The 15,603-nt window shown below is 48.1% G+C and overlaps 1 protein-coding gene across 4 annotated transcripts in view; it reads right to left on the minus strand.

The window, feature by feature from the left end:
• The window catches only part of GYG2 (glycogenin 2), a 36,321-nt gene extending 21,224 nt beyond the window's left edge, over positions 1-15,097 (minus strand). For 3 of the 4 annotated variants that reach the window (XM_045537682.1, XM_045537681.1, XM_045537679.1), the window contains exons 1-4: positions 15,025-15,097; positions 14,513-14,642; positions 6,046-6,187; positions 2-176 (exon numbers count right to left, since the gene is read on the minus strand). In XM_045537682.1, the coding sequence (XP_045393638.1) occupies positions 2-176; positions 6,046-6,187; positions 14,513-14,519 (324 nt within the window). In that variant the 5' untranslated portion in view covers positions 14,520-14,642; positions 15,025-15,097. Of the gene's footprint in view, position 1; positions 177-6,045; positions 6,188-14,512; positions 14,643-15,024 lie in introns of those variants that run through there. The other variant, XM_045537683.1, reaches the window with a different exon arrangement.
• Between the last annotated feature and the right edge of the window lie 506 nt (positions 15,098-15,603).

Here is a 15,603-nt window from a genome sequence, read left to right on the forward strand (position 1 = left end):
CCAGGGTATCTGCCTCCAGAAAGACACACTTGCTGTAGTGCGTGAGCCTCCAGCAGTGCAGCTTGGTGAGGGTGACCCCAAGCTCGGGTCTTTTCAGAAAGGCCAGGTGGACGTAGTCCTCACTGTCGATCAGATTCACTTCAATGACCTCGTGGAACACCTTCGACAGGATGACCCTGGAAAAGGCAGGTGGTAGGTACGAGGACAGCAGGTGAACACGTAGCACACAACCACCTACTCCTTCAACGGGACGCCCCTTTGCGGCTCACAAACGTGGAACACGAATCTAATCCCCCACGGCGCTCACTGCCGCCTGCATGTTGCATGGTCGTCTGGGAGCCGCGCACACTTTCTGCTCACACTCAAAAATGTAAGCAGGCTCGAAAGACACGACACATTGAACACAACTGTGCTAAGATGCACTGACTTGGGCCGTCTCTTGGGAAGGTAGTTTCCCTCTGTGACGTGCGTGGGCAAAGAGGAGCGAACACTGAGCAAGTAGAAGCCCACAGATGTCCGGCTGTCATCACAATCTCTATCGGTTTTGACTTGACGTATTCAAAACCTGCATTGTTAGTTGCCTACAAGTTTGAGACTCAGACCTTGAAAGACTACATTTGGATCAAAATGAAATCACCTCTGTTCCATTTACTTCTTTGCTGTTTGCTTAAATTCTATTTCATCCTAGACTGGAACATCTTGGGATGACAAAAAAAAATTAAGCAAGTGCTAGAAAAACAATGGGGGCATGTAAAAAGAATGCTGGGGGCCAAGTAGGAGAGACTCCCGATTGTCAAAGCAGAAAGAATGTTTGAGCAGCAAAATAAACAATAAACCCAAAGTATGAAATAAATATTCACAAGTCTGCAATGATATAACAATGGCATAAACAAATAAACGGGAAAGAAGGTCGTTTATTTCCTTCTTTAAGGAAAAAAATGGCAAATTGACCTTACAAAAGAGTTCCAATTTGCTGGGCGTGGTGGCTCATGCCTGTAATCCGAGCACCCTGGGAGGCCAAAGTGGGAGGATTGCTTGAGCTCAGGAGTTCAACACCAGCCTGAGCAACAGCCAGAACCCATCTCTACTAAAAAAATAGAAAAAATTAGCAGGGTGTGGTGGTGTGAGTCTACAGTCTCAGCTCATCGGGAGGCCGAGGCAGGAGGATTGCTTAAGTCCAAGAGTTTGAGGTTGCTGTGAGCTATGGTCACAGCACTGCACTCTAGCCTGGGTGACAGAGTGAGACTCTGTCTCAAAAAAACAAACAAACAAACAAAAAACCACACACAAAAAGACATTCATTTTGAGTAGACCTGAAAGACTTAAACAAATACATGTTGATCACTTTCACTGACCTCGAAGAGACAAGAATCCATGAGAGACTCATCTACATTTTTCCTTTTGGCTTTGTGAGGACAGTTCTTTAAAAGAATCTAACTGCTGCAAACCCAGAAGGTGGATCACAGAGAGCCTCCCCCAGGGACAAGTGTGCACCCACCTGGCCACTCATTCCTCCCAACCCTGGCCTGCAGCAGTCTTAAATGCAGTGGCTTGAACCTAGGGCAATGTGCACTATGGCCAAATGTATCTTCTTCTTTTTTCTTTGTCTTCAGGAAGCCCTGAAGGGCTTATATTTTAGGCAAGAGAAAAATGCAATGCAAGGATCAACGTATTGGAAGTATTGTTAAGAGAATGAGGCATAGCCAACTGTGTTGAAGTCTAATCCCAGCCCTTGGTCTCTACGTTGAAGCTCTACTGCAAAGACGCCAATGTTTAACCACCTATTTGCCAACCTAACTGATTATAAACATTCCTAAGAATATTCCTGCTGACTTGACATGACTTTCATTTTTTTGAGAAAAGCAAAATAAGTATGGATTATTCCTATTTGATACCCATTACCATATATGTCCATCTTTCTTTGCTTCCAGTGTGCGGAGACAAGCCGTGCAAACCTCACGAGTGTTTGTAGGAATTCTTTGCACACGATAGACAATCACCAACCTTTCCATTATAAATACCTAAATTTGTTGTGTTCCTCAATTCATTTGCCTTTTACACAGAATAGTTCTGACCCAGGGAAGCTCCCGCCTCCTTTTTTTGTTTTAATTTAAATGGCATTTCCAGAGTTCAGATGAATGAGACATCCACTGACACAAACGTCTGGAGATATTTTGGGCTACTGCAACTGGCGGGAGAGGATAATCCTACTGGCAGCTGCAGGGCAGGGCCCAGGGACACGGCTCCACACCACACCGTGCCTGGGACACCCCCCCACGGAGCCACCCGGCCCAAATGTCAGCAGTGCCAGGGCTCAGAAACCTTGATCTGTTTTCTTCCAAGATTTTTCTAAACTTGAAATGTCTACCTTTAGATTTATAATCTATCTGGAATTCATTCTGTTGTATGTTCAATTTTCATATTAAAAACATCATATCCTTGCCTTCCTCTGACATATTAATGTGATGAATTACATTGATATATTGTTTAAGTAATAAACTATCTCTGCCATCTAAGAGTAAGCACTATTTACTTCTCTACGATAGGGCTAGAATTGCCTAGTTAGTATTCTGTAGTTGAGGTTGTTTTTTATTCGTACGAAAACACAAACTCACACATCAAGTTTCAGATTTCAAGCTTTTAAGATTATGACAGTTTCTCAACGTACATGAACACATTGATCTTGTTCTAGGCTCCGAGATGGTTTATAGAGCACGGGAAGTCATTCATCACAGTCGATGTAACAGAAGTTCCCTTAACATGGCCCAGACACAGGGCCTTCCTACAAGAAAAAGCTCTGAAAATATTCTTAATTTCCCCCATGATTATGGATCAGGAAAAGTTTTATAATTCTGCTGACGACAACACTGGCCATTGTTGGAACAATATCAGAGCACAGACCAAGGCTGTCTTTAGCACTTCCGATACTATCAGCAAAAGGTTCTAAGTAGTATTTATTTTCACCATCATCCAAATGACTACTTTTTAATTTCCATTGTGTACAATTATGTTTTCTCCAATCAAAGATTTATTTAAAACTAACTCAACCCTTGGATTTATTTCTTATTCCCAATTGTTAATTTCGTTTTTTTCACCTTTATGAATTTCTTCCTACTCTTTGGTTTATGCAATCTTTTTTTCCTCGGTTGTTTTAACTTTAAAAAATATTTGAACTGGATAATTTCTTCACCCATTTAAGTTTTTCTTTCTGACAGCACTTTGGCTACCCTCTTTGGTTTTATAGGTAGCATTCAGACTGCAGTGAGTTTCTTAGACCATATATGATTTAAGCTTTTATCTGTTCCCTGAACAAGTAATTTAGGAAAGTGCTTCTTGTTTAAAATGTCTGAGGGGGCACTGGGTGTGTTTTTAAATTTGCTTGTTCCCTTTTCAGTGTAGCTATCAATGTCTAGATTTATTGTACCATAGTTAAAGGATATGACGTTCAATGCCTGCTTCAAGTAACATATGAAATGCCTCCTTGTCTCATTAGGATAAAATCAATTTTTCCAAGTGGTTCATGGTTGCTGAGAGAAGAGATTATTGTTTACATAATGTATATCATTTAAGGGAAGCCTTATGCATTATTCATCAGATGAATTTATTTGTAATTTGCTTTAAGGACTAGGAAGATTTTTAAAAAGACTGCTGTATCTGCATTCATCTCTTTTCCTCTGTATATATAACAGATGTTGTTTATATGCTTTATATAATGGTGACTGATATGCAATGATCGTTATATAAAGGATTAGTAAACCTAAGATGTGAATTTTACACTTTATTTTCTAATGCCTCTTGCCTGAATTCTCATAGTGAGAAAAAACATGATGATCCCTGCATTTTCTTTTCCTTCCATGTGTTATCTGCACCCTGCCCCGCAATTACGGCCAATGCTCTTGTCACATCTGCCACCCTTGTAGACAAGTCAGGACCCAAACACCTCCCCTGGGCTCACAGTCTGGGGAGAGTTTTAAACTCCACAAAGCAACTCCAAATCCTAGTCTTATATCACTAATCCCAAGTTTCCCACGAGTCCTCGTATCCACCACCTTCAAAACAATTCTCTTTATTAGAAAAAGAATAAAAGAGAAGAACATCCTATTTCCTCTTCTTCTTAACGGGAGTATAGCTGTTCCCTTGGGCGGCTGAACCTCGGTGCCGTTGGTCTCCCTGGGAGCATCCGAATGAGATAAATCATTTCCCGAGTGAGCTATCGAAATGCACGATATTCCTGCAATGCTCTCTCGTGTCTCTGTACAAACGGGAACCTCCCTGTGCCAGGCACTCACGTGTGATCCTCTCTACGGAACAGGAACTTTGGTGTCTGTGTGCCAATGTGTCCATGTAGAAGCGTAGACATCCTTACGCATCTTAGTATGGAGGTGTTCATGAGTCTCCCACGCAAACCCTACGGGGTGATTTCCAGCCAAGCCACATGCAGCCCGCGGATCCTAAATCCCTGGTCCCCCAACTGACACAGTTTCCTTGTCACCTTCTGAGGAAATCAGCCCGGCTTTCCTAGAGCTCACGCCGGGCTCCCCTCCACGCCCTCCACGTCCACGCCTCCACTCTGCTTCTGCTGACCCTCACACCCTCCCCAGCTTAACAGGGTCTGACGCTGTTAGAACTCACTACCTCTCGTCACCAGGAGTAGGTGCAAAAGTGTAACGATGAAGGATAAGAGATCTGACGAAGACTGAGTCTCAGCTCCCCTACGCCTGTGCAGAGGGTCTTAGAAAACATGCAAGGACAGCATCCAGTCCCCAGTTGTAAATGAGTGGGCATATGTCAGCATTTATCCTGGTGCCACCCAAGGGCTGGCCATTGGCATTGCCATTGGGCTATCCCTGCTCTGGGGCCCACAGGACATGGTCAATGTGGACAGTTCTGTCCTTGGCACTTGGGTGGATGCCCCAGATCTGTCATACACACACACACACACACACACACACACACACACACACACACACACACACTCTACCATGCTTCCCGTTCTGCCTGGCTGGCATCCCCTCCTTCCCTGGCTAAGTGCCCTACATCCAGCCACTCCTTTGCATGCAAATCAAGAGACAGTCCTTCACTCATTGACAGTGTATTTCTCAGATTGTGAAATATGAAATAGGTGCTCATTTAAAAAATATTTGCAGCCAGCCGCAGTGGCTCATGCCTGTAATTGCAGCACTCTGGGAGGCCGAGGCGGGAAGATCACTTGAGCTCAGGAGTTCGAGACCAGCCTGAGCAAGTGTGGGACCCCGTCTCTACTAAAAATAGAAAGAAATTATATGGACAACTAAAAATATATAGAGAAAAAATTAGCCGGGCATGATGGCGCATGCCTGTAGTCCCAGCTACTCGGGAGGCTGAGACAAGAGCATCGTTTAAGCCCAGGAGTTGGAGGTTGCAGTGAGCGAGGCTGACGCCACTGCACTCTAGCCTGGGCAACAGAGCAAGACTGTCTCAAAAAAAAAAAGAAAGAAATCAAGAGAAACAAAGAACTATACCTCAAACCTAGACATCCAGTGAACAGGACAACAGAACACCCATGCACAGTCACCCAGAGATACTTAGGCACATTCCCATTTTATCGAAAAGCTTTCACAGAAAGACATAGACTCAAGAGAAAACGGAAACCGGCTCCATGCCTTGGACGTGCTACCATCCCGGATGTGAAGTTCTATCACTCTCAACTTAACTTGAATGACAGCTGCCTTTCAACGTGTTCTTTTTTTCCTTCCTCACTCAGAAAAAAAAAAACAAAAACTTGACTTTTGAGTTTCCGTAGTTGACGGAATGAACAGTAACCACACGCAATATTATTTGTGGAAGTGTTTTGAAGTCGATCCCACACCGTGACCGGTGTCTCTGCTTTCATCGGGCTGTGAAAGTACTTTGCAAGTGTCAGACACCTGCCACGAGGGCATCCAGGCTTATAAAGGGAGGTGGTCGGTCATGAGGACACTTCCTCAGACCTCGCGAAATACAGGTGACCTTCCCTCTGCCCAGGGCAGAACAGAGCGGGGCACAGGTGGCATCTGCAGGTCTTACCTGAGCGGGCCGGACACCTGAGGCATGATCAGCACCACCAGCCTCCTGGTCAGCCTGTGGTTCCGCAGGGACTGCCCCAGCACCAGGGCGCCCTGACAGTAGATGTCATTGGTGGCCAGCGTGACAAAGGCCTGGTCGACCACTGCGAAAATGGACAAAAACACTGGAGTTACATTCCCCGGGGGACTCCAGGGAGGATGGACTCAGTGGGCACCTCCAGTCCTCTCTCCGGAGTCATGAATTCTATGGAGCACACGATGCAGTTTTCCAAAACGCTCCCAGGTGACATGTCACCCATGCACCTTTTCATTCAAACAAAGCAAAACACAACAAAACACAGGAAGAAAGAATGCTTTCAGGAAGGAAGATTTGCGTGAACCAACTGCAGGGTTTTGCCCGGGCCCACGCATCACGTAACACGGGTGCTACACGGCGCGTCAGCGTGAGTTGCCTGCACACCACGCGGCTCCCGAGGGGAAGAGACGTGTGAGTTGCATACACTTCACGAGGCCCCGGGCTCAAAAGCAGCGTGAGTTAAATACAACTCCCACGGCAGTTGATGTGTGAAATTCTGCACACACCAGTTGTTGAAATGACATGGACTCAAGGATGTAGGAGGGGGCTGTGGAGAGGGAAGTAGGAAAACTATATTGTTTCATCCACCAAAATGTTCTCAGTTTCTGAACGTCTCAGTAGGAGAGAAAGAAACTATCTAGCAATCCATCATGTATGTATCTATCATCCATCTATCCATTCATCTATATCTACCTATCATCTATTAATTATCTATATATCTACCATCCATGTATTGATAAGCTACCTGGCTATCATCTCTCCACTCTTAATCTATTATCTATATATCACCTATCCATTATCTACCTGTCTATAATCTATTGAACATCTATCTGTCGTCTATCCACCATCTATTATGATCCATCTCTATGTAACTATGTATTTATTTTTTATTTATATGTATCATCCACCTAGACACAATCTATAGATTATATATTTATCTCCATATCATCATCATCTGTCAGTTTATAGGGTTTCTTTGGTGGAATAACTGGGTTTACAAAGATAATAATGGTGATTATGATTCATACGGGTATTTCCCAAGCCCTGAGCTCTGGTCGAAGTTGTTTCCTGAGAACAGGCGAAGCTGTTGGAGCCCCGTTCTTTTGTCTGAAGTGACGCTGCTCTTTCATCTGTAAGCAGAGGAGAGCGATCCCAGACAAAGCAAACATTCCGGATCAGTGTCAGCAAACCCAGAGCCAGCTGAGGCAACGATGCTGTCTGAGCTTCATCCTGGACCCCAAAAATCAGACAACGCCCCAAACAGAGCCAGATCTCCAGCCTTCCCAGTGCTTCTCTGACTCATACCTTAAAGGAGGGTGGTGGGGACAGAAAGAGTCACCAAGTGGAAACCGTGGTGTGGAAGCCTACGTGTGAACGTGTTTCTGAAAAGCACAGTGAGCCTTCCTACACCTCAAGACAGGACTCCCTTAGAGAGCTGCCTTTCCATGCAAACTTTCAAAAACGTTAACAGAAATGGCACACAACACAAAATGCACCATGTCAAAGTAAATAATTCAATGGCACTAATTTCACATAGCATGTTGCTGCAACTACCCCTTGCATCTAGTTCCAGAACATTTCCAACACCCCGAAGGAAGACCCCGTATCTGTTAGCAGCCATGCCCCATTCTCCCCTCTCCCCAGCCCCTGCCAACCACGAGTCCACTTTCTGCCCGTTCTGGACATTTCACAGCAATGGGATCAAATGCTCTGTGGGCTTTCCTGTCTAATGTGACGTTTTCAAGGTCCATCCTTGCTTTGACCAATGCAGATTCATGATTAAAACGTGAAAGGAGAATCTTCCAAGGAAAGATAGAGGTTGGGAGGCTCCCTGTGTCCCCTCCCCTGCCCCTGAGATGAAAGGAGAATGAACTACGAAGTGTGCCGAGGAATTCCCGTGTGAGCCCCCGGCCACCAGCGGGGCAGGAGGGGACCCTCAGCCTGCAAAAGATTTCTGTAGACCTCTGGCTTCAGAGGGAGGAAGGCAGCTCTCGGCACACATAGAAGGAGCCCCCCCTCCGAGCCCAGCAAGGCGACCAGCCCAGACAGCCTGTGTCCACCCGACTTGGACCCACATTTCAAGAACAGCAGCGGACAAGAGGCTGGAGACTGGAGAATTCCCGGAAATTGTGTTGCATTCTCCAGAGTCACATATGCCCATTCCCAGGAAGAAAAAAAAAAAGATGATAAGATCTACTCTAAAGGAAATGAAAATTCACCACCACGAAGCAGTGGAATTCCTAACCTGTAACATAACCTTGACAGATTCAGACACGTCGGCTACCTTTGCCTGTAGACAGAGCTCAACTGGCATTACTCATTTTTAAACACATAGATGTAAAGGATCAGCAGATAGTTGAACAAGACCTTCCACAGAGAAGAGAGAACTGAAAACTTATGGGGTGGGGTGGGAAGAACTCTAGAAGCACAACACATTCCTGGGAACAGAAATTCAAGGAATAAACAAACAACAGACATTTAAAAACTCCAACTGCAGTGATCAGCATTCTTCCAAGAGACTGGGTGAAAAAATATACATCTTTAAACCAAGAATCAAATGCTATAGATAAAGAACAGTCCACAGATATAAAATAGCTCTTAGTAATTAAAAATAGGATTTACCAACATGAAAATGGTATCACAGAAGGTTTGGAAAATGTCACTGAGGAAATCTCTCAGAAAGTAGAATAAAACAACAAATGAACGTTCTGAGAGACCGTGAAACCTACAGGATTAATTCACCAACATGGCTTCTGGAATAAGAGAAGAGGGGGGAAGAAACAGAGGCCAGAAAAGTTTTCAAAGAAATTAAACAGGAAATCTTAACAGCAGAAAGTCAAAGTTTTCAGGTTTTTAAAAAGCCCACAGAGGATGCAGAATACACAACAGTCCTCATCTTGAGAATATTTTCTTTGGAATTTCAAAATACCAAAAATAAGAAGAACACCCTGAAAGCTCCAAAAAAAAAAAAAAAAAAATTACAGGTCAATCCTACAAACGATGAGGGTCAGACTTCCAACCATCAACAGTGTCTACTAAGGAAAAGCATCATACCTAGGTTCTGACCAAAATGGTCTTCATCCTAAAATTTTATACCCACACCAAAGAGCACAACCCCTGCACATTCATTGACCACACACAAATTTTATACCCAGACCAAATATCACAGCCCCTGCACATTCATTGATCACACACTATTTCTTAGGCAAGTACTTGAGTATGTGTTCCATACAGAATATGGGTTTGCATTCATTTAATTTAATTATATATATTTTTAACTGCTAAGGTAGATGGCAAAGTAAAAACTAAGATAAATCAAGATACATATATATTATAAGGTGTGTATAGAGATATGTACACATTATGAAGGGAATCATACTCAACATAATGTTGAACTGAAAACAAAGCGCTATTTACAATTTTTAGTCTTCATGGGCTGCATTCTAACTTTTATATAGTCTCCAATTTACAGATTGTTGAAATCTGATTAACGTTGTTTAAAGATGATTAATTAAAGAGTAGCAAGGAAAAGAAGCTCATTGTTTAGAAAATATACACAATATATTTATATTGTTTTCCCTTTTATCTGTAACAATATAGACAAAAGAGAAAACCACCCCAGAGGGGTGGGCTTCAGTTCAAGATTTCCTCCTGGGCCGACTGTTCTGTCTCTACTATCGAGACGCTCAGAGGAATCGATGTCCCTGTGCTCAGTTTGAGTCTGAGAAGGAGGCCTAAATCACACTCCAAAAGCCAGGCTCCTGGATGTTCCTCCGGAAATAGGAGTCTCCGATCAGGCCATGCTACCAAGGTGCTTGATCCTACAAGAATGAGTTTGGCAGAATACCTATCCCGCCGACCCAGTAAGGAGGGACGCACCCATCTCCAATCCAAGCTTCTGACCTTGCAAAACTAGCCTGAGGTCTTAACAGACAGGCATGACAGAACACGTATAAAATGGGTCTTCCCACCAACCATGCTGAGCCTGCACCTCCTTAGCATCCTCTGTTCCACCCTGCAGATTCTGAGCCCGGTTATCTGTCTCCTCTGTCCTTACGACAACATCCTCTCTCCCTGACACATGGTGATGTCATCAGCTTCCCTGAAAACCAACCCATTGTCAAGGGTGTCCCCACTGGTGCAAATTAAAGTCCAGTCCATACTGCTGGTCACTTCGAGTCCTGAACGCTTGCGCCCCACGTCCAGCTAGACGCCTCTGGGTCCTCAAGCACATCCTTCAAGGGTGCTGTCACCCCGTTATTCTCCTGGAATTTCTTCTCCTCCCAGGCATGTGGTGGCTGCTGCAAAGACCACCCATCTCCTGGAGACCTTCCTGCAAACCCTTCCTTCCCTCTTCCAGCTGTGGGGGGCTCCAGTTGTCCCTTGGGGTGCAGCCACATCACTCCAGTCTCTGCCTGGGTTTTGTCACGGCCCTGTCTCTGTGTGTGTCTCTGTGTGTGTCTCCTCTTCTTATAAAGACACATGCTGTTGGCTCTAGGGCCCACCCAAAGTTCAAAACAACCTCACCTCAAGGTCTTTAACTAATTACATCTGCAAAGACCTTATTTCCAAAACAGGTTCCACACAGGTTCCGGGGAGACATAAGATTTGGGGGGGGGGGGGGACATTACTTAAACCCAGTCTGCAACTACTCTGCCAGGCATCTCTCCTGCATGCGGCTCTGTGCAAGGTGTCAAGTCCCAGGGCGGACAAGGTACAGTCTCCGTTCTCAGAAGCCTCCAGCCCAGCGAGGAATGGGAGCCCCAAGAAATGAATGGTTTCAACAGCACAAGGCACTTGCTCTAGGAAAGGAATGCTCTGGTCAGCAGAAGTTCTGAAAGGAGAACGAAAGCACAGGGCTGAAAGCCCAGGAAGAACTTACCAATCAACCCGCCGATGGATCAATAAACAAGAATCAATACCACTCCCATCCATCCAGGAATGTCTAGACGCGGTGTGCACATTTCTCATCACGAATGCCCATCCCAACTCTGAAATGCACTTCAAGCCCCCTCCAAGAAAACAAAGCAGGGTTTTATGATCTAAGAAAGTGTCCCCTCTGACTCCAAAGCCCACAAAAGCCCTCAAAGGAACGACTCCCTCCTGCCTCAAACAATAAACTAAACTAAAAATAAGAAAGCAAGGACAGATGAGGCAACTCGCCAAAGAAAAATACGTGAGCTGAGGCAAGGGGTGGGGATCAGCGGTCGGATGCAGCATCCATGAAGGACAAATCCTCCCAGCTTAGCTGGAGCCCGAGAACAAGGATGGAAGCACAGACACAGGGTCAGGGGAGGAGGATTGTGAAAGTGACATTCAGAATTTTTCTTTTATCTCCCAAGCCATCAGGAGCTCTTTGAGGGTCCCAACCCCTGCAAGAAGGTCCCATTTGCATTGTGGAAACGTCCCTCTGGCTGCCCAGAGAGGAAGAAGATCTAGCTAGATTGGCCCAAAGCAATGAACTGAGGGAAAAGACAAGAAAAATGCCAAAGTGATCAACAGTGCGTAACCGTGTGCAATGGTGCTGTAGCTCTTCATGAGGTCACAATGGAACCGTTACGATTGACAGGTGCTATATGGGCTTAGTATGAGCCCTCCCAAAATTCCCCTGCTAAAGTCCTAGCCCCCAGTATCTCAGAAAGTGGCTGTAATTGGAGACGGGTCTTTACAGAGGTGATTAAGGTAAACTGAGGTCACTAGGTTGGGTCCTGATCCAACAGGACTGGTGTCACTATAAGCAGAGGAGATGAGGACACAGACAGGCACAGAGGGATGACCCCGTGAGGACACAGGGAGAAGACGGCGTCTACACATCCAGGAGAGAGGCCTCAGGAGGGACCAGCCCTGAGACACCTGGATCTGGGACTTCCAGCCTCCAGGATGTGAGAGAATAAATGTCTGTTGTTCAAGCCACCCAGTCTGTGGGACTTTGTCATGCCAGCCTGAAACTCAGGAAGCTGGGACACTAATGCTGGGCCCAGTGACCCCTGGAGGTTTAATTTCACATTCAACAGCCCTGTGCAGGTTGGGAAACCTCCTTTCCTGCCGAGCTACACTTCCATCAGCATAATCATCCATTTATTTTATATTTAAGCAATTTGAATTAGATCCTTCTCAAAGGGGGAAAAAAAATCCCAGCAGAGCTATGGGAAAAGTTGATTTTTTTTTTTTTTGGTTGGATATTCCTAAAAAGAGCATTAAAGTATTTGTATTAATAACTGGATAGTCACACAAGGGCATGAAAAATATCTCACTAGATCATTTTCTACTTACTCATTTATCCTTTCAGTGCTCAGAGACACCCCTGGATGGCGGCTATGGAAACTGACACCTACTTAGCTCAAAGACGCTTCGGTCATTGTTGGTAAAATGGGCCACTGTGGAAGAGTCATAAAACTAGAGACTAGAAAAGTAACATGTTGAACCATTTCGTGTTTCCCACCCACTCAGTTTGGGCACATTGGCAACATCTACAGGAGAAACACCATCGTCTAAGGCATGCAGAGGACACGAGTCCCTGAGACCAGGCATAATTTTGTGGTCCCCAAGTGACACACATCACCTAGGGGGTCTTGAGGACCCCAGATGGCTGAGGTGTGGAGAGGGAGGAAGGTCTCCCGCAGATAGATGAGCATCAGAGTTCACGAGGACAGGTGATTTTTCCAAAAGGTTCCTGATTGACAGGGAGGAGAGAAAGATGGGGTGTAGGGGGATTATTGATCACAATAACACAAAGACAAGATGGTACCAGTGGATGCAAGATCTCTCTCTCCAGCAATAAGGGTCCCAGCCCTCGAAATCTCACTCTGGTTAAAAAAGGTGCACGCCTGAAAGTTGTCCACCGTGGGCCCATGCAGGATGTTGCAAAATCCATCGAAAGCGCAAAGACAGACCACTGCTTTAATGCACCAAAGGACGAAAAACGGACTCGTTGGTGTTCAGCTTCCACACTGCCTTATCTTGAAGAAACTACCCGTGATCAAGTTTTGCTGTGGCATCAAGGGACATCCCCAATTACCCAACGCCACCGCACTGAACGAGGGAGTCCCCACTTATCAAGTTGCGAGGGTGGTGACTTTTAGCATCAGCCCCAAGAGCGGGTAAAGGGAAGAAAATCTGCCGCTGTACTCCAGCTCCGAGCCAAGAAAACAGACATTCTCACAAAATCACGTCCAGCCTGGAGACTGCAGTGGCGGAGAATTTCACAACGTCTGCCAGAAATGTTTATTTCTGCCCATCCGTGGCCTGCCTGCTTCCCTGCACTAAACCCACCTCCCAACCAGCCCCCGAAATAACATTGGTGGCTTCTCCCTTGGCCCTTTCTCTCTACTCAAAGGTGCTTTTTGTTTTCTGCAAAGAGTTGAATCTCCCCTTCTAGCACATTCCAAGGCTGATCAAGATGTGTCCGAATGTCCACTGTGAATGCCGCCATTATACAGACCCTAGCGGCCCAGGGAAGCATGCGGTTTTCCCTTTGCAGAGCTCCAAAGCTGTCCCTAAAACAGAGAATCTTTTCTGCGGTTCCTCGGAGCAGAATCTTTACAGCAAACCTCCTCAAAACAGCCCTTAGTACCCCTGCCCGGACGATTTTCCTTCCTGAGGCCCGAATGGGGGAAAACCCGTAGAGTCACGGCTCAGGGAAATGACCAAGTCCCTCCTCCGAATGAAAAAAGTAATCTGTTTTGTTTGTTCGTTTTTAAACACACTCATGAATGATGGAGTGTGGTCTGGTATAAAAAGACGGTGCCTTAAGGATTAAAAAAAATAAAAACGCAGGACTACTGCCTTTCCCGTGGGTTGGGGTTACAATGTATCATCACACTGTGCAGTCAACTGTCCCAATCTGCAGTCCCAAGGCAGCGGGGACCAGGCCTTGCCTGCAGTCCCTGTGGGCCCATCTGCTTGCTGGGGAATCAACACAGGTTCTTTATTGGTGGGGAAAAAAAGAAAAGAAACAAATTAAGCCCACGGTCGAACTCTGGAGACTCAAAAGCTCTGTCTCCCCAGAGTTGTAGGGGCGTCCTAGGGGTACAGCCTTCTTTGCATGCGTCTCCCAGGCAGTAAGAATCTCAGACAGCCCATTGAAACTCGCAAGCCCACAGTCTACAGAAGGAAAACTGAGAAATCCCTGCCCGCCTTCACGTGCTATAAATAACCCCCCTCCCAACTGCCGGGACCCTCCCTGGTCTCCACCAGCGCTCGAGGCGCCAGTCCCCCACCCCCACCGCCAAGGGAAGACTCGGGCCAGACAGCGAGTGGGAGACGCCGGGGTTGGGACAATTGTGCGGTCAGAGTCGGGGGCTGGGGGGTGGGGGTCTCCCCAGCGCAGACCAAAGTCACCCGAGACACTGGGCTCAGGCAGGCTGAACCCGGGGGGCCCGGGAGTACTCACCCGACATGGTCCGAGTCGCTGGGCGCAGGGCCGGCGTGCGCCCGGGCGCAGGGGGCGGGTAGATCGTCCAGGCCACGCGCCCGCGGAGCAGAGGCGCCACCGTCTCGCGCGGACCCGGGGGACTTCAGGCCTGCGGGCGGCAGCGCGGCCTTGCTCACACCCTCGGCGGCAGCCCCCACCGGCCTCCCCCCGGCCCCTTACGCCCTGCCCAGCCCCGCCACCTCCACGCCCTGCACCTCTTCCCCCGCGCTCTGGGGCAGCCTCTGCCCCGCCCCTCAAGACCCTGCCGCGCCCCGCACCTCCTTCGAGGCCGGGGATCCTCTGTCCCCACCCTGGGCCGGCGTCGCCTGATCAACCCCGCGCCCCCGCCCCAGGCCCCCGCACCTCCCCAGCGCTCGGGCAGCCTGCGCCCCTCCCCCAGGCCCCGCACCTCCTCCGCGCTCCGGCAGCCTCAGCCCCGGGCCTGCGCCCCGGCCCCCCGCCCTCCGGGCCCCTGCACCCCCCCAACACACCTCCTCGGCGCTCCCGCAGCCTGTGCCCCCGGCCGGCGCTGGAGGCCCCGCGGCCCTCGATTGGCGTCTCTCCGGAAGCCGGGCCCCGCCTGCGCCCGGTGGCCGCGGGCCCGGGTCCCCGCCGCCGCCGCACTGCAGCCCCCGCGCGCGAGCCGGGCCACGGGGGACAGAGGCCGAGCCGGGCAGGCACCCGCGCCGCCCCCGGGCCCGCGCCCCGCCCCGCCCCGCGCCGCCCGGCCCCCTCCCCGCGGAATCCGGCAGCTCGCGGTTTCTAGGTTTGGACATTTAACCTTTAATCAGCCAGCCCCAAAGTAAATGTTTGCCGTGGCTTCAAGGGCCCGGGCCCAAGGCCAGCGCGCAGCCGGGGTGGAGGCCGCGCTGGAAATCGCCTGGTTGGGGGTGGGGGGGGCGCGCAGGGGGTGGTGGTAAGCGGCGAAATTATGGAATGCATGCGTGAGAGAGGAAAACAGGGGCGCGTGTGTGCGTGCGTGCGTGAATGCGAGAGGAACAGAGAGTGCGCGTGCATTCAAGGATGAGCGGACACACGTGTGCATGAGTGAATGCTAGGCGGCGAGACTG

Source organism: Lemur catta, chromosome X (genome assembly GCF_020740605.2).
Source record: "Lemur catta isolate mLemCat1 chromosome X, mLemCat1.pri, whole genome shotgun sequence".
NCBI lineage: Eukaryota > Metazoa > Chordata > Mammalia > Primates > Lemuridae > Lemur > Lemur catta.